Source organism: Hordeum vulgare, chromosome 2H (genome assembly GCF_904849725.1).
Source record: "Hordeum vulgare subsp. vulgare chromosome 2H, MorexV3_pseudomolecules_assembly, whole genome shotgun sequence".
NCBI classification, from domain to species: Eukaryota; Viridiplantae; Streptophyta; class Magnoliopsida; order Poales; family Poaceae; genus Hordeum; species Hordeum vulgare.
This window is the reverse complement of record NC_058519.1, coordinates 608,920,104-608,942,479: the sequence shown is the minus strand read 5'-3', so window position 1 is coordinate 608,942,479 and position 22,376 is coordinate 608,920,104. Positions and strand designations below refer to the sequence as shown.

Sequence of the window (22,376 nt, the reverse complement as noted above, 5' to 3'; positions counted from 1 at the left end):
GCCTCTGTTTTTCAACTCTTAAAAGTGTCAAAAATGGCCAATTCTCAACCCTTAAAACTGATTTTGGATTTAAGGATTTGAGGGTTCTACGATGCTCTTATGCATTGACTCGCACGAACAAGGCCGGTCTTCGCCGTGGCTGTGATGCAATATTTACAGCTGTTGCCATTTCCTTCGGAGCAACGATGATTGGAGAAGTTGACATCTCAGAGACCGCGCTGTTGCATAACAGCACCCGCAGTTCGGGATTATTGAAAAGTACAGACCGTGAGGAATGAGTTATCAAACCATAACTCGCATCTGTGCTTAACTCTCAATTCATAAGCTTAGGATTTAAATCCGATCAGAAATCAAGTCAGACCCCCTCAAAGAAAAAACAGAAATGATAAATCTCGAACATTCGGATTTTATAGCAACTTTAGTTCACCTGAGGTTAGCAAACATGGCAATTTTCTGACAAAAAACGTACTGAGGAAAAAATTGCCATGTTTAAATAACTAACTAAAGTTGCCACCTCGTGTCAACTAAAGTTGTCATAAAAAACGTTCGCGGTGACATGCTTAAAATCCAAACATTCCGGATTTATCAGGGCCAAAAAAACAAAAAACAAAGGCAGACACTTGGTCTTCGGCAAGCAAGAGGCTTCCCAGTGTGGGGCTTGTACTGAACATCAGTGCAAAAAGAAGATCTAACACACATCAACACATGCATTAAGAAATAAGAAGAAAGAGGTACATCTTTGCTCAAAAAAGGATACAAATAGCGAGGGCTTTTTCGCACAAAATTGCCTAGGGGATGTTAGGCCAGATTAATACCAGGAGACGAGAAGAAAAGTCGACATTTGAACAAAGCATAGCATCCACGCCGTGCATGCACTCCCCTTGCACAACCGAGAGGAAGAGAGGCGACGTGCCGTGCGGGAGAGAGAGCCGGTCAGCCGCGGCAGCGGAGGCTGCCATGTCCCCACGGCGGCTCCGCCCGTTCGTGCTCTTGCTCGCCCTCTTCTCGGCGATGCCCCGCGGCGCACTCTCCCGGGGCCTGGCGCTGCCACCACTGCCGACGCCGGTGGTGCGGAACATAACATGCAACAGCATCCCGTATCCATTTGGCGTCCGAGGCAGATCCATCCACGGCTTCGAGGTGGCGTGCGGGGAGAACAAGGAAGCCATGCTGAAGATCGACGGGCATAGCTATAAGATCGTCGACCTGTCGGTGGAAGGAGCCTTCGTCGTCGTCTTAGCCGGTCCCGTCAGCCAAGTCTGCTACAACCGGAACGGTAAGCAGACGCAGACCACTGATATCTTTGGTATCAGCTTGGAGCGGACGCCCTTCTCCTTCTCCAGGCGCAATAAGCTGGTGGTCACTGGATGCAACTACAGGCTGGTTGCTAGCTTCGGCAACTCGGTGCCTGTTGACAGCCCTTGGCTAACCACCACCTGCACCTCCTATTGCAACGGAAGCTCCAGCGCAGTCGATTGCCTTCACGGGGTGGCCTGCTGCGAGGCCTCCGTGCCGATGGATGCCGCTCGAGAGTTCGGCTATGAGTTTGACAAGATATCAGGGAATGTCACCGGCGACGAGGGCGGCACCTGCAGCGCTGCCTTCTTCCTCGATCAGGATGACCAAGTCTTCATGGGTGGCAGGGGCAATGGGCAGAAGCCGCTGAAAGACGTGCTGTTGCCGGCGGGCGACCGAAGAATGATCTTGGATTGGGCAGTTGGGCGCGGCACATGTGACCAGGCCTCGAACTACAACTTGGCGCCGATGTACTGCAACAGTATGAGTGGATGCATCGATGCGTCCAGTGGAGCGGGTTATCTCTGCAAGTGCAACGAAGGGTATGAGGGAAATCCGTACATCGCAGATGGATGCCTAGGTAAATATTTCTTCATCCACCAGAGAGATATCCATGACCTACAATATTGTAGAATTTCACTTGCAGTTTCATATGAAAGCAAACAATAGTCAGTCTTCAGCTGTAGCCTAGGCAGATTAACAAACAAGTCATTTTAGAAAGAAAAATAAAATAGGAAACCACCCTGGTCCCTTTTTTAAATGTATTTGTTAGCACAAACTGATGATGAGACTTGTACTGCTTTTATGAATATAAATGACTCTGGTTCTTTAAATGAAGTGTTGCATTTTTTATTTAGATATAAACGAATGCCGGAATTTCGACAGCAACCCTTGCTACTTTACGGAATCCTGCAACAACACCAAAGGAGGTTTTACTTGCTCATGTCCCCGTAAAATGACCGGTGACGGTTACAAGAAAGGGACAGGCTGCAATGAGGTGCTCATTCCATCTGGTAATGTCCTATGTCTTGGAACATTTGACAGTTTACCGTAGTAAAATCTAATTTTATACTTAGAAAAATCACCCAAAATATATATGGTTCAAATGTACTTAGCAATTCGTACAATATCAAAAGCTACAACTCAGCTAGCTTTTCACTACCTCTGTTTCTTTTCACATGTTTTGGGCCTGGATGCAGTCTCCAATGTACTACCTTTGACCATTAACAATTACTCCCTCCGGCCCAAAATAAGTGACTTGAGTCACTTATTTTGGGACAGAGGGAGTACATGCTAGTCGAAATTATTTGAAAGAGTAACTGAAATTAAAGTATTTCTGGTGACAAGTCTACTTATAAGATTTCCACACGAACATGAAATACTTTTGTGTACATTAGTTGTATAAGTCCTATGAAGTTGATTGTATGCATTCTAAGGCGACATCTAAAGATAACAGAGTACCACCTCTTCATGTAGTTATCATATCTATTTTAATTCTATTTTTGAAAAGTTCCTTAAGCACGCACATTCATCCTGGTCTCCAGGCTGTAGACATATATCTTATGGTAGAACTACTTCAAGTTCTCAAGCGCTGATGCAGCCATATACAAGTCCAGGTTACAGTTAGTACCGTCAGAAGATCTAATAATGAACATTCTCTTCCAATGCAGGTTCCCCTATGCAACAACCGCAAGGTAAAATAGAACTAGTATTTGCCGCCCACTCACACAAGAGGATTAATTTAGTAATGCTACTGACGATCTATGGCTATCTGTTAGGTTTGAATGTGTGCACTCAACCTGAAAAGAACCCATGCGTGTACTTGGAGACCTGCAGCAGCGATGGGGAAGGGGCTGCGTGTGATTGTCCTCAAGGCATGCGTGGTGATGGCCGGAAAAAAGGAAAAGGCTGTCAAAAGCACTTTCCTCTAGATACTGCTTTGGGTAAACTTACTCAAGAAACCTACAATTCCAATTATTATTATTATATATTTTTTTGCTTCATTCTTATTCCAGTGATGCAATTCTCAGGTAAAACAGTTCTGCAATTCGGGGTTTTAGCCCCTCGTCCTTCTCTTTTTCATCCACAATATGAATGGCTACCTGAGGTCCAAAATATGTCTCTATATCTTTTGTGATGGCTTATAGTATATGAATGGCCATGAACTACATGCATAAAACATTACACAAATATACATAGAGCGTTCATGATTTATGACTATAATATAGATAAGTCTACCTGGATCAAAGGCATCTTCCCTGATGTGTAATGACTAGTGTTAAGGAGATTTGACAGCTTATACTTGACCTAAAGATCACATCAATATTGCACCTGCATGGGAGTAATCAGAAGTAACTTTGTACATATTAGCATTGCATACAATTTTAGTTCCACATGTAAATGAAGAACGAAGACTTAGACAAGCTGCACATATTTTCATCCAAAATTTGCAGGTGTTGGTCTTGCACTTGTGGTTACAATATCTAGCGCAGCTCTGTGCTACTACTGGGGCATGAAAAGAAGAAAGGCAAGAAGAAAGAGATCTGAGTTATTCCGTAAGAATGGAGGCTTGCTGTTGCAGCAGAGATTTTCAGCAATCACATCTCAGAGTAAGGAGTCGTCAGCAAAGATATTCAGTGCAGAAGAGCTCAAGACGGCGGCTAACAACTACAGTGAGACTCGAATCCTTGGCCGAGGTGCATACGGCACAGTGTATAAGGGTGTTCTTCCAGATGAGACTGTAGTTGCTGTAAAGAAGTCTAGGGTGTTTGATGAGAGCCAGGTGGAGCAATTCGTCAATGAGATTACGATCTTATCACAGACCGATCACCCGAATGTCGTCAAGCTTTTGGGATGTTGTCTAGAGACAGAAGTGCCTTTGTTGGTGTATGAGTTCATACCCAATGGAACACTGTTCCAGCATATCCAAAACAGAAGTGCACCTCGCTCCTTAACATGGGAGGATACCTTAAGGATAGCTGCACAAATAGCAGAAGCACTTGCCTATCTGCATTCCACGTCTTCTATACCAATTATTCACAGGGATATCAAATCAAGCAACATACTGTTGGATGAGAACTTTGTGGCTAAAATATCAGACTTCGGTGCATCAAGATCAGTTCCATTTGATCAGACTCATGTAACCACCCTTATTCAAGGTACTATAGGGTACCTCGATCCTGAATATTTCCAAAGCGGCCAGCTCACAGAGAAGAGTGATGTCTACAGTTTTGGAGTAGTTCTTGCAGAACTATTGACAAGGCAGAAGCCTATTTCTGTAGGCAGGCCAGAAGAATCATGCAACTTAGCCATGCATATGGTGATTCTAGTCAATGAAGGGCGCCTACTTAAGGAGATAGAGCTACACATTCTGGAAGAAGCGGGTGAAGAGCAACTCTATGCAGTTGCGCAGCTCTCTGTGAGATGCTTAAATATGAATGGACAAGAACGACCCCTTATGAAGGAGGTTGCATCAGATTTAGAGGAGCTAAGAAGGTCATTCATCAAGGAGCAAACTCTGAGAAGAAAAGATGAATCATGTACTGAACAAGGCAATCTTGTGCGTGAGGCAAGCTCGACTTCCAGCCTGCACCGTTCAGAAGGAAGTACACAGTTGAGCATGGAGGCCGAAATGAAAGCTTCTTGTCACACTCCAAGATGACCCTTCTCGTAGTATTTTAATGTCAGATGACATCTCAAGACAATTTGTGATATAGTTATGGAGAATTATGTAAAATAGCTCAGAGTAAACACTATTCAGTTATTCTTGATATCCCACAGATCACCACAAATTCTTTATATGACAACTGTGGGATCATATCCACTTTTATTTCCGAGATTTACACCAACTGAATATGGTATCACATTTCATCCTGATTTTGATCTAAATCAAGCATTAAAAAACAATCTCAACTGACTGACATCGAGATGTATGCAAAACCAGGGGAATGTGGAGTGCCTGTGAAAACTTAGTCACATGTGCCTGATCGGCCCCTCAGGGTTAGGTTGTCAATTATGCAGTTAGTCCATGGTTAAGAAAAAGTGTCACCTTCGTTCGAACCCAGTGGATTTGGTTGCGCCATTTCAAGTCCTGTGAGCACATAAGGTCAATTATGCAGCTAGTCTATGGTTAAAAAAAAAAGCACTATCTTGATTTGAACCCAATGCATTGGATTGCACCATTCCAAGTCCATAAGCACTTGAGGCCTAGCTTAACGATGGACATCATACACAAAACCAGTGAGTCCAGTATATACGTGTATTGGTGATTGTCACGCATACAGACCATTGATCATGGATTAATGGCTTAATAACCTAATAGGTACAATTTTACTACCTGAAAGCATAATCCGCTTAAGTCATAGATGAAATTATGCAGGATATGAGTAGTACGGAGTAATACATTTCTTTTCCCTCTGTAAGTAGCCGGATCAGCCTAGTTTGATCAATACATTAACCTAAACATGCGTCTTCGAAATAGAACATACTCCTCCTACTTTGGTACAACTGCAAACGACTCGCCCTCTGACCTCTTGCATTAGAACGCACAGATCCACAGGCGGAAGAAGCAGAGCAGCAGCTCCAAAATATAGAAATACAAGTCCGGGTGCTTGAGCCACTTACCTCGCCGCCATGGCGCCAGGCACCGGGACTCCAGCGCGACTCCGACCCCGGCCTCAGCAAACTCCGGCTTCATCACTGAGCCGATCTCCCGAGCTTCACGATCGTGGTCGAGGCTCGAGGCTAACCAGTTCCTCGTCGCACCCGTCGACGCCCATCCGGGTACATTCCGTCCCCTGACCTCGGCAAGGCCGGTGACGGGGAGGGACGGCGCGCGGGGAGCTGGTTGGGGGGTAGGCGGAATTGCGGCCGGCCGTGGCACCGATGTGGGCTGCCGCACCATTGCGACAGAGGAGGAGGACTGGAGGAGATATTTTTCGGGAAAATGTTATCTAGCGACCGTTCGTCAGGCGCGCACCCGGAGGAACGCTCTATATGCTGTCGCACGACTCTTAACGCAAGGCCAGCTTCACATAGATCAGCACAAGACATTCTTCGGCCTGTTTGGGACTGATCTGCTTCATCAAAATTAATTCTGCCATCTAATTCATTATGAAGCAGTTTCATACAGGGTTTCTCTAGCTCCAGCTTGAGAAATGAAAAATTTGATGGAAAATAATCTATTTGATTGGATGAGAGGAGAGAAACGACACGGTATTCATTGATGGCAGTTTCGAGTGATTTTCTTCCAACTTCAGCTTCTACAATTTTAAGAAGCATCTTCTAGAGAGCTTCACAAAAAACAAGAAGTTGCATCCTAGATTCTAGTTTTTTATGAAACAGTATATCGTGAAGTTACCCCATTTAACTTGCATTTTTCAGAGCGGAGCAGGTTTTTTTGAGCAGAATAGTCCCAGATAGGCCAGGGCACGGCTGTTCTAATCCCAAGCTTACCTGAGCTGAGATGAATAGTAAAATAAATTAAAAAATAATTAAAATTCTGATTTTTTTTCTATGTCTCAAACATTGAAAAAATAGTTGTTTGCTTGCATTACATACGGTGGATTGTTCAAAAGTGAATCAAATTGAGTAAAAAAACAATCTACGAAGGAAGCAAGCTGGATCTAGGTTTAGCACTGTACACTTTGCGGACGGTGACTCACAAAAGTGTAGGTCCTCTACATGAAGTCTTGCTCCTAAAAATGATGATTGGGAGCAAGCGGTCTTAGTTCCACTGCACCTTACAATTTCTTCAGCATCTAATGGAACTGATAGATTGAACTTTTTTAGAGTAAACGACAAACTGTTAACTGAAAAACTAACAAATGTGGCACTGTAAGGCACAACTGCATCGGCTAAGAATGAAGCAATTCTTAAGCAGGATTGTGTCGGGACCGTGAGACTGGGGTACTCAGGTCCGTATGCATCCAGCCCTGGATGCGGCGCATACCACGCGCCCAACATGGTCCATCGTTGGGCCTCGCGGACAAGGTCCCCTCTAGGGGGCTGCCGTGCGAGGAACCAGTCAGCAAGCCTTGGCAGGAGTCGCGCAACAACCCCCCCCCCCCTGCCCGCGAAGCCTTCGCGGGGCAGACTGGTTAGGAGTGGCCCAACGGGGTCGTACGGCCCCACGTCTTTACGTGAGTGACGCTCGCCACGTCGAGCAGCGCGGGGAGCCGTGCCAACAGACGTGGATAGTGAGGCTTTCCTCTTTTGTGCTAGGGAGCACGGCCATCCCGCTAGCTCCCAATGTAGTCTCCAAAGGTTCCAATTCGGTGCAAGAAGACCAAAGATATGGCACGTTAGGACGGAGGTCATCCCTGAGCCTACTGATGCGTCACGATAGGAAGCTTTGGAAGGCGAAGACGCATGCGAAGACTACTTTAGTGAGAATAGGTTGCAGTCTGGTCCCCTTTTAAAATTTGGTCGTTGTGGTGACCCTTCTCGCCGTGTGCTTTTGAGGGAAGAGGATCGGGGCCACTATAAGATAGGGCAGGCGGCAACCATAGAGGGGGCTCGGCTCCAGAATTAGCAAGAACACACCTTTGTATTCTCTCTCACTCTCGAGCAATCCAAACAAGCAAGAGTAGGGTTTTACACCGCAGGTGGCCCGAACCTGGGTAATCGTAGTGTCCTCAGTTCTTCGTTCTTAGCTGGAACACGTCAAAGTGTCGTCGTGGTGTTGCGCTGTAGAGTAGGGAAGGAGAGCCTGCGCATCCGAGAGTTCGAACCTCTTGGGTCCCTAGAGCCCCAATCCCGGCATTAGGCGCGCCAGGTAGGGGTGCGACGTCGCTCTCCAGCCCCGGCTCGGCCTCAGCCTCGCCAGCCTTATGGCGGGCGCCCGCTGCGCCCGCACCGAACGTCTTCTCGCAAATATATCCTGTGAGCTCGTGACTCTCATGTACGTCTTGTGGCCTCCTCCCAAACCTTCTACAGGCCCTTCTGGTACAGAAAAAATCACCGTAAAGTTTCAATGTGTTTGGACTTCGTTTGGTATTGATTTTTTAAAAAGCAAGGAACAAACAAAAAACTGAAACTGACACTGGGGACTGGGTTAATAGGTCAGTCCCAAAAATTAATATAAAATAGCATATAAATGCATATAAAGCATCCAAGGTTGATAATATAATAGCATGAAAGAATAAAAAAATTATAGATACGTTGGAGACGTATCAGCATCCCCGAACTTAATTCATGCTCGTCCTCGAATAGCTAAATGATAGAAACTGGTTTTTTTTATTATTGTACGCCGACACCGGATATGATATATGTCTGTTTTATGTCCGGATGTGATCCACAGACATGATGTCAGAGAGCCATTCAAAGCTATTCACAAATTAATCCTATTGCAAAAAGAGAGAGTAGAGGAGGACCATACATGTGAAGGGAGAGAAAAGAAAGGAGGACCACACACAGGCTTTGGTTGATAAAGTATATGTTACAGCCCTGTCCCTCTCACTCCTTGAAATTCGTACATTCAGACTACTAAGTGGACATATGCAAGTCTCCGTTGGATGATGAAAATGATGTGAACATATAGTGATGGTTCCAGAGTCTACTTTAGAGATACATTTGTGTTCATGGTTCGTCAGTTTTTGAGGTGGCGCGTCCATACGCATGAGCTTTAAGAGCAACTCCAACCGACCGACCCAAATTGTCTGTCCGCGTCCGTTTGGATCGAAAATTACATAAGTGTTGGCCCAACGTGTGGACCCAAATCCAAAATGTGTCTACCTTGTATCCGCGCCGACGCATTTTAGGCCCAAATTTGCGCCTCGTTTGCGTCCCCCCGGACACAAAACGGACACGTCGTGCGTCCCTTTGGTGTCCGCCGCGGGCCCATGTGTCCACTGGCCAACCACCATTGTCGGGGGGATGACCCCCGGGTACCCCAAAGACGACGAGTCGGATGGGGTGCCCGCCCGCCCTAGCCGACTGCTCCAACTCACACCCGCGTTCGGCTGCTCCAACCAACCGACTGCCCAGAGCCAATTACAAGGTCCCATCGGACACGCGCGGACAAGACGACCATACCCCGCGGTGGTGCACTACTGACGAGTAGTAGTGCGCTATACATGCGTCAGGTGGTATCACCTACAGTGTAACTTGTCCCGTGGGCGTTGATTTATAAAACGCCCCAGTGGACAAGCATAGCCTAATTCACAAGCTGCATATAGCTTGGCATGTATGCTACCCATTGTAGCTTACATCTCAAGCAGCTTGGCGTGTAAGCTACCCACTCTAGCTTACATCCCAAAACACACACTCATGCCTATATAAGAGGCCACATGCTCACCCATGGAGGGAGGTTCCCCTCACATGCTCTCATCCCCATCCCACTCTCTCACATATGAGGCAAGAAGCCCATGACTCTCCTCTCCCATACAGCTCGAGGAGCAACTTTGTACTGCAAATACACCTCATATACAGACATGCAGGAGTAGGGGTATTATCTTTCTAGAGAGCTCTGAACCTGAGTAAACAACCGCGTGCTACTCCCCATCTCGTCCCGGATCTTCCACGATAGCCTTGCTCTCACCTCGATTAGCCACCCCCTAGCATCTATTGCGACAAAAGGACAACAACCACCAGCGATCATATTAAATGTGGCCACCCACTTCGGGGTCACGCCTTAGTGACTGAAAGCTACGGGGGGTAGGGATGAAAGTTTTGCCCATGGGTATGGGTCTCCACGGGTACCTTACCCGAAAACAACCGGTATGGGCAAGACTTGAAGTGATTTTGAACCTATGGCTAATGGGTATTCATACTCGCAAAATATTTGGGTAGGGCATGGGTATGAAATTGCGCCCATGGGTAACCCAGTGTATACCCAAAAAAAATTCCAATAACATGTGGGGTCACCATCCAACTCCTATGACATATGGAGTCAACATCCAACTCCTATGGCCCAACACTAAATCTCATATTCCCTAAATCGACATAGGTCACACACCCGCAATCACCTGCTCAACACTCCTCCTACGTCCTATAAAGGATGAAATATTGATTCATCGCCACCGGATTCCAAACAACTCTCGATCCAGCGACCCCCAATTCCAAACGTCGCCTCTCACTAAGTTGGGCTTGCATCAACCACTGCTCATATTCCCTTGACTGCAAGAGGCCACCCACTAGAGGAGGATGCGCTAGTGCTATAATGGTCACCCATCATCACTTGAATTTTAGACTCATTTCTTCATTTTTTTAATATAAATGGTATATATGGTACCCATTGGATATAGGATACTCGATGGGTATGGGCATTGAAGTTGGTATTGAAGTGGGTGAGTATGCAAGGTTTATGTGCGTATGGTTTTGGCCAGAAGGAGGTTGTACCCACCCATACCCTATCCGTTACCATCCCTAACGGGAGGTCGTCCTTTTTAAATCCACGCGTGCAGGGGATCGGCCTTGATACGTATCCGTCGTATCTACTTTTCCAAACTCTTTTGCCCTTGTTTTGGACTCTAATTCTCATGATTTGAATGGAACTAAACCGGACTAACGTCGTTTTCAGCAGAATTTTCATTGTGTTGTTTTTGCGCAGAAATAGAAGTTATCAGAATGACCTGGAAATTTACGAGGATTTTTTGTGGAATATATAAAAAAATACTGGCGCAAGAATCAACCGGAGGGGTGGACCGAGGAGCCCATGTTGGGGAACGTCGCATGGGAAACAAAAATTTTCCTACGCGCACGAAGACCTATCATGGTGATGTCCATCTACGAGAGGGGATTTCCGATCTACGTACCCTTGTAGATCGCACAGCAGAAGCGTTAGTGAACGCGGTTGATGTAGTGGAACGTCCTCACGTCCCTCGATCCGCCCGCGAACCGTCCCGCGATCCATCCCACGACCTAGTGCCAAACGGACGGCACCTCCGCGTTCAGCACACGTACAGCTCGACGATGATCTCGGCCTTCTTGATCCAGCAAGAGAGACGGAGAGGTAGATGAGTTCTCCGTTAGCTTGATGGCGCTCCGGAGGTTGGTGGTGATCTAATCTCAGCAGGGCTCCGCCCGAGCTCCGCAGAAACGCGATCTAGAGGTAAAACCGTGGAGATATGTGGTCGGGCTGCCGTGGCAAAGTTGTCTCAAATCAACCCTAAAACCTCTGTATATATAGGTGGGAGAGGGGGGGCCTTGCCTTGAGGCTCAAGGAGCCCCAAGGGGGTCGGCCGAGCAAAGGGGGGGAGTCCTCCCCTTCCAAACCGAATCCAACTAGGTTTGGAAGGTGGAGTCCTTCCCCTTTTTCCCACCTCCTCTTTTTTTTTCTTTTTCTCTTTGATTTTATTCCTATGGCGCATAGGGCCTTCTTGGGCTATCCCACCAGCCCACCAAGGGCTGGTGCACAGCCCCCAAGGCCTATGGGCTTCCCCGGGGTGGGTTGCCCCCCCCCCCCCCCCCCGGTGAACACCCGGAACCCATTCGTCATTCCCGGTATATTCCCGGTAACTCCGAAAACCTTTCGGTAATCAAATGAGGTCATCCTATATATCAATCCTTGTTTCCGGACCATTCCGGAAACCCTCGTGACGTCCGTGATCTCATCCGAGACTCCGAACAACATTCGGTAACCAACCATATAACTCAAATACGCATAAAACAACATTGAACCTTAAGTGTGCAGACCCTGCGGGTTCGAGAACTATGCAGACATGACCCGAGTGACTCCTCGGTCAATATCCAATAGCGGGACCTGGATGCGCATATTGGATCCCACATATTCTATGAAGATCTTATCGTTTGAACCTCAGTGCCAAGGATTCATATAATCCTGGATGTCATTCCCTTTGTCCTTCGGTATGTTACTTGCCCGAGATTCGATCGTCAGTATCCGCATACCTATTTCAATCTCGCTTACCGGCAAGTCTCTTTACTCGTTCCGTAATACAAGATCCCGCAACTTACACTAAGTCATGTTGCTTGCAAGGCTTGTGTATGATGTTGTATTACCGAGTGGGCCCCGAGATACCTCTCCGTCACACGGAGTGACAAATCCCAGTCTCGATCCATACTAACTCAACGAACACCTTCGGAGATACCTGTAGAGAATCTTTATAGTCACCCAGTTACGTTGCGACGTTTGATACACACAAAGCATTCCTCCGGTGTCAGTGAGTTATATGATCTCATGGTCATAGGAACAAATACTTGACACGCAGAAAACAGTAGCAACAAAATGACACGATCAACATGCTACGTCTATTAGTATGGGTCTAGTCCATCACGTGATTCTCCTAATGACGTGATCCAGTTATCAAGCAACAACACCTTGTTCATAATCAGAAGACCCTGACTATCTTTGATCAACTGGCTAGCCAACTAGAGGCTTGCTAGGGACAGTGTTTTGTCTATGTATCCACACATGTATATAAGTCTTCATTCAATACAATTATAGCATGGATAATAAACGATTATCTTGATACAGGAATTATAATAATAACTATATTTATTATTGCCTCTAGGGCATAATTCCAACAGCCCACAAGCCCACCAGACGCGGGCCCCCCTGGCCGCGCTTAGCAGGCTTGTGGGCCCTCGAAGCTCCACCGCCTCCAATTCCAGCTCTATTTAGTCCCTTTCGTCCAGAAAAAAATTCAAGGAGAAGAGTTCATCGTGTTTTACGATACGGAGGTGCCGCCACCTCCTGTTCTACCTCTGGAGGGCAGATATGGAGTCCGTTTTGGGCTCCGGAGAGGGGAGATCGTCGCCATCGCCATCACCAACCTTCCTTTATCGCCAATTCCATGATGATCTTCACCGTTCGTGAGTAATCTCATCGTAGGCTTGCTGGACGGTGATGGGTTGGATGAGATCTATCATGTAATCGAGTTAGTTTTGACGGAGATTGATCCCTAGTATCCACTATGTTCTAAGATTGATGTTGGTACTACTTTGCCATGCTTAATGCTTGTCACTAGGGCCCGAGTGCCATGATTTCAGATCTGAACCTATTATGTTCTCGTCAATATATGTGTGTTCTTGATCCTATCTTGCAAGTTGTAGTCACCTACTATGTGTTATGACCCGGCAACCCCGGAGTGACAATAGTCGGAACCACTCCCGGAGATGACCATAGTACGAGGAGTTCATGTATTCACTAAGTGCTAATGCGTTGTTCCGGTTCTCTATTAAAAGGAGAACCTTAATATCCCGTAGTTTCCATTAGGACCCCGCTGCCACGGGAGGGATGGACAATAGATGTCATGCAAGTTCTTTTCCCTAAGCACGTATGACTATATACGGAATGCATGCCTACATTACATTGACGAACTGGAGCTAGTTACACATCTCTCCGTGTTATAACTGTTGCATGATGAATATCATCCGGCATAATTATCCATCATCGATCCAATGCCTACGAGTTTTTCTTACTGGTCCTTGCTATGTTACTTTGCCGCTACTGCTGTCACTGCTGCTACTGTTACTTTGTCGCTACTGCTGTCACTGCTGCTACTGTTACTCTGTCGCTACTGCTGTCACAGCTGCTACTGTTACTCAGTCGCTACTGTTGTCACTACTGCTACTGTTACTGTTGCTACTGTTGCTATCACACCACTTTGATACTGATGCTTTGCTGCAGATACTAAGTCTTTCAGGTGTGGTTGAATTGACAACTCAACTGCTAATACTCGAGAATATTCTTTGGCTTCCCCTTGTGTCGAATCAACAAATTTGGGTTGAATACTCTACCCTCGAAAATGGTTGCGATCCCCTATACTTGTGGGTTATCAAGCCTCATCCACTTCCACTCCCCGTCAACGCCTGGCCCCGCATGCTCTCTCGCCGGCGACAACAAACCCTAGCCATGGGCTTCCTCGATGGCAAGGGCAAGATGACCCCCAACGTCGGTTCGTCCCGCGCGCCTCCGCCTTCGCCGTCGCCTGGACGCCCCATGAGGGAGCGGCTCAACATACCGATGCATCACGCACGGTGGCACTGGCAGTACCGACAGCCGCTGTCGTACCTCGATGTCAACCTGCCTTAGGGTTAGCATCTGAATCCATGGCCCATTCCGGTGCCGATGGTCCTGTGGTCGCAGCGGGCTCGTGCCAAGGAGGTACGACGACGCTGTGAGCTCCTGACGTCGGCACAACGCCGGTCCACTGTCTACGCCGAGACTCTCCCAACCGGGAGGTCTGGTTTGCCCTCGAGCACGAGGAGGAGTGTCGTCACGACGTCCAGCACCACCATGCCAACACCTCGTCGTCGCTCGAGGTCAAGCCGAAGGAGGAGGAGGCCATGCAGTTCTGCATCGAGGAGACACGGCGCGAGGAGGAGGAGGAGGTCACGTACCAGGCGGAGGCCCTTGCCTTGTCTGCTGTCGGGGGCTGCGTGTAGTGCCCCAAGTGTAAAGCTTTCCCTTTTTGTAACCTTACATGTGGGACCACCTTGACTTTGTCATGAGACCTATCTATGCATGTATGATTTCATGTGTCACCTTGTATTCCTTCTTTTGCATGCATGCATGCATGTCATACCATTCTTACCATGCCTTGTGTTGCTTGCATCTATACCTTGCATGTCTTAGAGTGGGTTTTGTAATTTCATGTGTTGATGCCATGTGATGATGGTGTGTGGTGTGTAGGAGTGGTTGCTAGGTATTTTCAAAGCTCATTGCAATTTCAAACCCTTTCCCTTTCCTATTATCTCATGTTCAAAATTCCATCTTCCCAAAAGCTGCTTTAAAATGTCTTGTGCTTAGAGGTTATTGTGGAGATGATGATGTGATGATTTGGAATTTTATTCTTGGTCCTGAGGGTGAATATAAATCACAAAACAGATTAGATAAATGCTGTTTTGGATTTATGAAAGTAGCCCCATAAATGCTGGAAGTATTTTATTTAAAAAGCTTATGTATTTTCACGCCCAGGGGCATTTTTGTTTTGATTTTATAATCAGTAGTTAGTCCTGTGGGTCTTTTCCTTTCTCTGTAATTAATCTAATTAGATAATAACATGTCCAGGGTGGTTTCTCTATTTTTTTCTCTGGTGGGCTTCCTCCCACTCAGAGAGGCCCAGCGCCTCCTCCTCCCCCTCGTGACAGCAGCCGAGCGTTGTTCCTCTCCTACCTCCCGTCGACGTCACCTTGTACGACCATGGCTCGACCTCCCGATCGCCTCCCCCCAATCCAGCGGCTCATGCGCGTCCCCCGAGGTGTTTTAAGCTGCGGGAACCTTCCTTCATCCCTAGGGTTCCCTCTCCTTCCTCCAGCGCCGCTCCCACCTCCCTCCTTTTCTCCTCCCTCTCCCTGGTAAGTTCTCTGTAGAGTAGGGGCAGAGAGAGAGAGAACCCTCACCGCCGTCTACCCCGCCTACTCTGTCGAGCAGCGCCGGCAGCCATGTCCAGGAGCACGGGGACGGTGCCCGCGCCCCATTTTCGTCCTCGGTGAGGTCGAGGGACGTTTACAACGCCGGCCAGGAGCACGTCAAGGCGTCTGCTCCGGTGATCTGCTTCGTCTACCTCCATTCGACATCAACATGCAGCAAGGCCTTCTCCCGCGCACGTCCCTCCTCTCCGGCCGGCCTCCTCCACCGAGCGGCTCCTCCTTCTTCCCCGAGGTGAGCCGGTCCTCTTCCTCCCTTCTCCCTCGTTGGATCCGGTGAGTAGGATGCAGGAAGCCCCTGCCTATGCGGTAGCAGCAGATGTTGGTGCAGTTTGGAGTTGTTCCTGTTGTGTGCAGTAGCAGTAGCAGTAGGGAAGTTCTTCCTCCTCGTAGTGCAGCAGGTTAGCGTCTTGTTCTCCCCGTCGAAGCGCAGCAGCATCAGCAGATAAGAAGCTGGTGCCCCTTCCCTGTCGCCGGCGCGTCTCTGGCGCGCAGGTGCAGAGCAGGAATCCAGTGGATGTGGTGGTATTCCTAGAAATACCCCCTCCTTCTGTCAGTAGCCGATTTGTAGCGCAGTGGTTGTGGTCTCTGTTTTTCTCTGGATGTGCAGGGATCGAATCCCCGGTGGTGCATCTCCCCCCTTTTATTTCATTTTTCTCGGTTGATAGTAGTAGCAGTAGTAGAGAGGTTAACCTGCCATGTTCCCCTCCTCTGTCGAGTGCATGGTGACTAGTAGAGTGGTAGTGGTGCTCTGGTTTACCAGAGGGAGTACTGGGTTCGAATCCCAGGAAGTTCCCCCCCTTTTTTTTGTTTTTCTCTTTGCTGCAATATTAATTCATCTTTGCTTTGTAGTTCCTGTTACAATCATAGGTGGTCATGGCATCTTGTTTCTATTTTATTTTCTTGCTGTTATATCTATGTTAGGTGATGTAGTGTGTGGCTTGTGAGAATTGCATGTGTGTGTGAGGCCATATATATATGGAGTAGCTTTACATGTTGTGTGTGCATGGTGTTGTTACCTAGTAGATTATCCTAGGTAAAGCTAGCAAGTGAAGTGGTAACTTGTGTAGCTTCTTCTTTGTTGTAGGTACTATCATATGTTGATGCACTAGGTTGTGTGTTTATATATGGAGTTGACCTTGTTCTAGTTTGTAGCTAAGATCATATGTGTAAGTGTGTGGTGTTGGCCTTGAGTATGTTGTGCTTGTGGGTGATGTGGACTAGGAGTGTGTGTGAGTAGCATCCCACCTTGACAAGCAAGCCTTGCACCTCCACATGTCCATATGTGAGAGGGCATGGCATGATAATTGTGTGAGAAGCTTGATAGTAGGGGTTGTGAAGTTGATGTGCATGACACAAACATGGGGTTCAAACCCCCATGTCACTTTGTCATTTTGCACATGAACACAACCTTTGTAGTTGTTGTCTTAGTAGGAACTACATGAAATGATGCACTAATTACTAGGCATGATTTGGAGTAGTTTCCTCTTCCTTAATTTGTGGCCACTTGATCCAAGTAAGTGCTCACATGTTATATATGATTTTGGGGTAGAATCTCCCAAGGAGTCCAGTGGTGAAGTTTGTTTTTCCATTAGGATACTTTATGGAGTTGGCATATTCAGATTTGTTGCAAGTTTGTTCCTTGATTCCATGGAATAGGTGGATCCCAAGGGCATGAGCTTTTGTGTGATAGTAGTAGGGGTTTTGCTCTACACCATAGTGGTGTCATTTATCACTTGGTGTTATGTGTGTGCAAACTATGCCTAGACAAAGTGGGCATGTGGCTGAAAAAATTCCAGATTAGTGAAATCTGAAATTTCACTAAGTCTGGGATTCTGGAAACATTTTCTTCCCCTATAGATGAGGATGTGCTGGTCATTCTGTTGAGAACTAGCCTTAGTTCAGTGCTAGGATTTTGAACCTGGTATGTTTGTGAAGCTTCCTGTCAAATTTGAAATCATTTGGAGTCCAGTAGGTTGTGTTTTGATTGCTGTCAAAAATCTTCAGAACAGAGACAGAAACTCGGGTGCAGGAATTTTCACTAAGTCCGTGAGATCTGATGGTTTTGGGAAAGTTTGTGGCCTTGTATCTTCTAGAGTTTAATTCCTTTTGCTGTGATTCTTGCTGGTGCTTGTAGTGTTCTTGGTGGGAAACAGCCACATATGTTATTTGTCATGTTTGGAGACCTGTAGCTATGTTGCATGTAGCTCCCAAAGAGCTAAGATGCAGATTATGGCAGATTATGTAGTTTTGTCTTTTTGGTCAATGTGTGTGCTTAGTTGATGTTGTGGTGTTCTTCCTTGCTCCAATCCATTCATGTTGGGTTGTTACATGTCTTGGCAACCTGGGAATACCAGATTTGTGCCAATTGTGAGTGTGGTGTTGATTCTTCCACGTAGAGCTTCATGTCTTGTTTCGTTGATTCCCGTTGATCCGTAGCTCCGTTTGCAATGTTCTTTATATGGCTTTGCACCGTTTTCACGAGCCGCATCTGTTCATGCCATTCTCATGCATGTCAAAATAGCTTAGTGTACAGTTCTGTCCAGAAACTTGCAGTAGGAAATTTTGCTTGTGCTAGTGTTAGAAATAGTGGTGCATGCTCAATTTTCATCTCATGCATCATGTGATTGTTGCATCTTGTGTTTCAGATGTTCATTGTCTGTTATTCTCATGTTGGGTAGCACCGGAATCGGAGAACGAATACGTGGAGTCAGGAGAGTACGTGCAGGACGAACCAGAACCATTCCAAACTGAGGATATCACAGGCAAGATGATATGACCTTGATTCCATCTCTAGACTTGTTATGTTAGTTTTGTTTCCATGTCATATTGCTTGCTGCCTACCACTGAATTAAATTGCCTCTTGAAATGCCATGAGCCCAAACACCGTTCTCCTTCCTAGCAAACTTGTGTGGCTAAGTAGGCTTGCTCAGCTACTAATGTTAGCATTGCTAGTTGCAGGTGTTTTTGACTCATGTGATAACATGAGCTTGATATAATTATATTAAATTCTGTTATTTAATTAATGCACCTATATACTTGGTAAATGACGGGAGGCCTAGCCTTTTTCCGGGTGCCTTGTTCCGCTATTGCCGCCTTAGTTACCGGTTACCGGTGTTTGATTCCATAATGATCGCTCCTAACACGTTCGGGGTTGTTATGGGGACCCCCTCGATAAATCGCGTAGTGATAAGGCTTGCCCGGCAGGACCCAACATTGGTGTTAATTTGCCAACAACTTAATAATAATCTGCATAGGGAGTAGCTACCCCGAGGACTTTAATCAACAACCCGGGCCAGTGCTCCTCATGAGTGTTGGTCCAACCCAGAGAAGCTTATTACACTCCCCGGGGCAACTCGGTGTTTTGGCGTGGTAACAATCGCTCTTAACAGGGTCGTCGACACGTCGGGAGGTCCTGCTAGCCTGATCTTACCTTAGCGGTATATCTTGCGTATAGGAATCCCAGTGAAGCTTTGGTTTCCCCCAGAGTTGAGGTTTTCCTCTAAGGAATCCGACGAGATCACGAGATTCGTGATAGAGGATGCCTTTGCGGCCTGTGTTCGTTTGTGATGGACTAGTTGGAGCACCCCTGCAGGGTTTAATCTTTCGGAAAGCCGTGCCCGCGGTTATGTGGCAACTTGGAATATTTTGTTAACATCCGGTATTAGAGAACTTAAACATAAACTAATAAAACTGCCAACTGTGTGTGTAACCGTGACTGTCCCTTCGAAGATCTCTCTTCGATCGGGAACACGGTGGGGTTATGAATGTCGTAGGTAGGTGTTCAGGATCACTTAGTGATCAAGTAATCCCGACCGTTAGCGTAGAGCACCTTCACTTCTACTTTGCGTAAGTTAGCCACTTAATCAAGCATAGGATGCTGCAGCCTATACACTTCACCCTTACCCTACCCAATAACCTGACTAGTTCTGGCACCAAGGTCTTAGATTGCTGAGTCCCCGTGGCTCACGGATTCCTCCGAAACTCCCAGCAGGTACAGGTACCCCAGAGGCAGATGATCCCGAAGGCACCCAGCTGGCGTGGCAGTACGACAAGGAGACGGACCGCCTCTACGTGAACTATCCAGAGGACTGAGGCGTGGTCGTGATCGTGGGCATGCAGGCAGGGTAGCATAGCATTTTCCATGTTTTGTAGTTCGTAGCGGAACTACCTTGATTGTGTCTGTGTTGTACTTTGAGTTATTAATAAGAAGACAGTTGAATCCCGAATTGTCTACTTGTATAATTATTTGTGCTATGTTACTTTCTTGCGAAACGCTTAGATGCGCTTCTTTCCTATTCGGGGCCTCGATCCCCAGATCGGAAAGGACCGCATCTTGGTCGTTACAAGTTGGTAATCAGAGCCTTACGACCATAGGAGCCTTTGTGTGATCGTACTTGGCCGAGTCGAGTCTAGAAAATGTTTTGAGTCTTAGTTATATCGGAGAGTAGGGTTCCTTTTTCTCCTCTTCTATGCTGTGGTGAGGTCCCGTCTTAGGATATCTTTAACCCTACTCCTTTTCTCGCTCAAAATTTTTTTAGGATCACGCGGGTATTTGTGAAATCTATATGATTTCGATGTAACGGGTAACTGGGTGACTATAAAGGTGCACTACGGGTACCTCCGAAAGTGGTTGTTGGGTTGGCACGAATCGAGATCGGGATTTGTCACTCCGTGTGACGGAGAGGTATCTCTGGGCCCACTCGGTAGAACATCATCATGAGCTCAATGTGACTAAGGAGTTAGTCACACGATGACGTGCTACGTAACGAGTAAAAAGACTTACCGACAACGAGATTGAACAAGGTATAGGTATACCGACGATCGAATCTCGGGCAAGTTCTATACCGACAGACAAAGGGAATCGTATACGGGATTGATTGAATCCTTGACATCGTGGTTCATCCGATGAGATCATCGTGGAGCTAGTGGGAGCCACCATGGGTATCCAGACCCCGCTGATGGTTATTGGCCAGAGAGGTGTCTCGGTCATGTCTGCCTGTCTCCCGAACCCGTAGGGTCTACACACTTAAGGTTCGATGACGCTAGGGTTATAGGGAATTGTTATACGAGATTACCGAAAGTTTTTCGGAGTCCCGGATGAGATCCAGGACGTCACGAGGAGCTCCGGAATGGTCCGGAGGTAAAGATTGATATATAGGACGGATGGTTTCGGACACCGGAAGTGTTTCGGGCATCACCGGTAACGTACCGGGACCACCGGGACCACCGGAGGTGGTCCCGGGGGACCACCGAAGGGGGGCTGCGACCCCAAGAGGTAAGATGGGCTAAGTGGGGGTGGGAACCAGCCCCTAGTTGGGCTGGTGCGCCTCCCCACTCAGCCCATGGCGCAGGGGAAAGAAAAAGAGGGGGGGAACCCTAACTTAGGTGGGCCTTAGGCCCACCAGAGGGGTGCGCCACCCCCTCCTCCCCATCTGGCCGCCACAAACCCCATCTGGGAGGGCTGCCGCACCCCCTAGGGTGGGAACCCTAGGGGTGGCACCCCCTCTCCCCTTCCCCTATATATAGTGGGCACTTTTGGCCTTTGGAGGACACAGTTTTCCCTCTCCCTCGGCGCAGCCCTGCACTTCTTCCTCCTCCTCTCTGCCGGCGCTTGGCGAAGCCCTGCCGGGAGACCTCGTATCTCCACAAACACCACGCCGTCGTGTTGCTGGTCTTCCTTCCCCAACCTCTCCCTCCTCCTTGCTGGATCAAGGTGCGGGAGACGTCACCGGGCTGCACGTGTGTTGAACGCGGAGGTGCCGTTGTTCGGCACTAGATCGGAATCGCTGCGAGTACGACTCCATCAACCGCGTTCTAGCAACGCTTCCGCTTAGCGATCTTCAAAGGTACGAAGATGCTCTTACCCCTCTCGTTGCTGGTCTCTCCATAGGAAGATCTGAACATGCGTAGGAAATTTTTTGAATTTATGCTACGTTACCCAACAGTGGTATCAGAGCCAGGTTTTCTATGCGTAGATTCTATGCACGAGTAGAACACAAAAGTTGTGGGCGATGGTTTGTCAATTTGCTTGCCGTTACTAGTCTTATTCTTTTCCGGCGGTATTGTGGGATGAAGCGGCCCGGACCGACCTTACACGTACGCTTACGTGAGACTGGTTCCACCGACAGACATGCACATCGTGCATAAAGGTGGCTAGCGGGTGTCTGTCTCTCCTACTCTAGTCAGATTGGATTTGATGAAAAGGGTCCTTATGAAGGGTAAATAGCTTTGGCATATCATCGTTGTGGCTGTCACGTAGGTAAGAAGGCGTTCTTGCTAGAAACCCAAATCAGCCACGTAAAACTTGCAACAACAATTAGAGGACGTCTAACTTGTTTCTGCAGGGTTTGACATGTGATGTGATATGGCCAACGTTGTGATGTTGCATGTATGATGTATGAGATGATCATGTTATTGTAATAGGTTTCACGACTTGCATGTCGATGAGTATGACAACCGGCAGGAGCCATAGGAGTTGTCTTAATTTATTGTATGAGATGCAACGCCATGTGCTTGCTACTTTTACTTCATTGCTAACGGTTAGCCATAGTAGTAGTGATAGTAGTAGTTGGCGTGACGATTTCACGGAGACACGATGATGGAGATCATGATGATGGAGATCATGGTGTCACGCCGGTGACGATGATGATCATGCGATGCCTGAAGATGGAGATCGAATGAGCAAAGATGATAATGGCCATATCATGTCACTATATGATTGCATTGTGATGTTTATCATGTTTTAC

The 22,376-nt window shown here is 47.3% G+C and overlaps 2 protein-coding genes across 6 annotated transcripts in view; one reads left to right on the top strand and one right to left on the bottom strand.

Moving 5' to 3' along the window:
- Positions 1-401: 401 nt before the first annotated feature.
- Positions 402-5,066, top strand: LOC123427758 (wall-associated receptor kinase 5-like). Of its 2 annotated transcripts, XM_045111876.1 has the most exons (5): positions 403-1,876; positions 2,154-2,309; positions 2,967-2,990; positions 3,075-3,239; positions 3,750-5,066. In XM_045111876.1, exons 1-5 carry the CDS (start codon positions 796-798, stop codon positions 4,955-4,957), a joined length of 2,634 nt encoding a protein of 877 aa, XP_044967811.1. In that variant the 5' UTR covers positions 403-795; the 3' UTR covers positions 4,958-5,066. The 2 variants fall into 2 exon arrangements, with proteins under 2 accessions (XP_044967810.1, XP_044967811.1); XM_045111875.1 differs by having other exon boundaries at positions 402-1,876; positions 2,967-3,239.
- LOC123427760 overlaps positions 1,734-22,376 on the bottom strand; it is a 59,526-nt gene continuing 38,883 nt past the window's right edge. The window contains exons 1-3 of one of the 4 annotated variants that reach the window (XR_006622431.1): positions 5,920-6,259; positions 3,535-3,627; positions 1,734-1,820 (exon numbers count right to left, since the gene is read on the bottom strand). Coding sequence is in view for 2 of the 4 variants with exons in the window: in XM_045111878.1 (XP_044967813.1) it covers positions 5,328-5,386; positions 5,920-6,199 (339 nt within the window). In the remaining 2 variants the exon portion in view is untranslated. Of the gene's footprint in view, positions 1,821-3,371; positions 3,628-5,051; positions 5,387-5,919; positions 6,260-22,376 lie in introns of those variants that run through there. The other 3 variants (XR_006622432.1, XM_045111879.1, XM_045111878.1) reach the window with 3 other exon arrangements.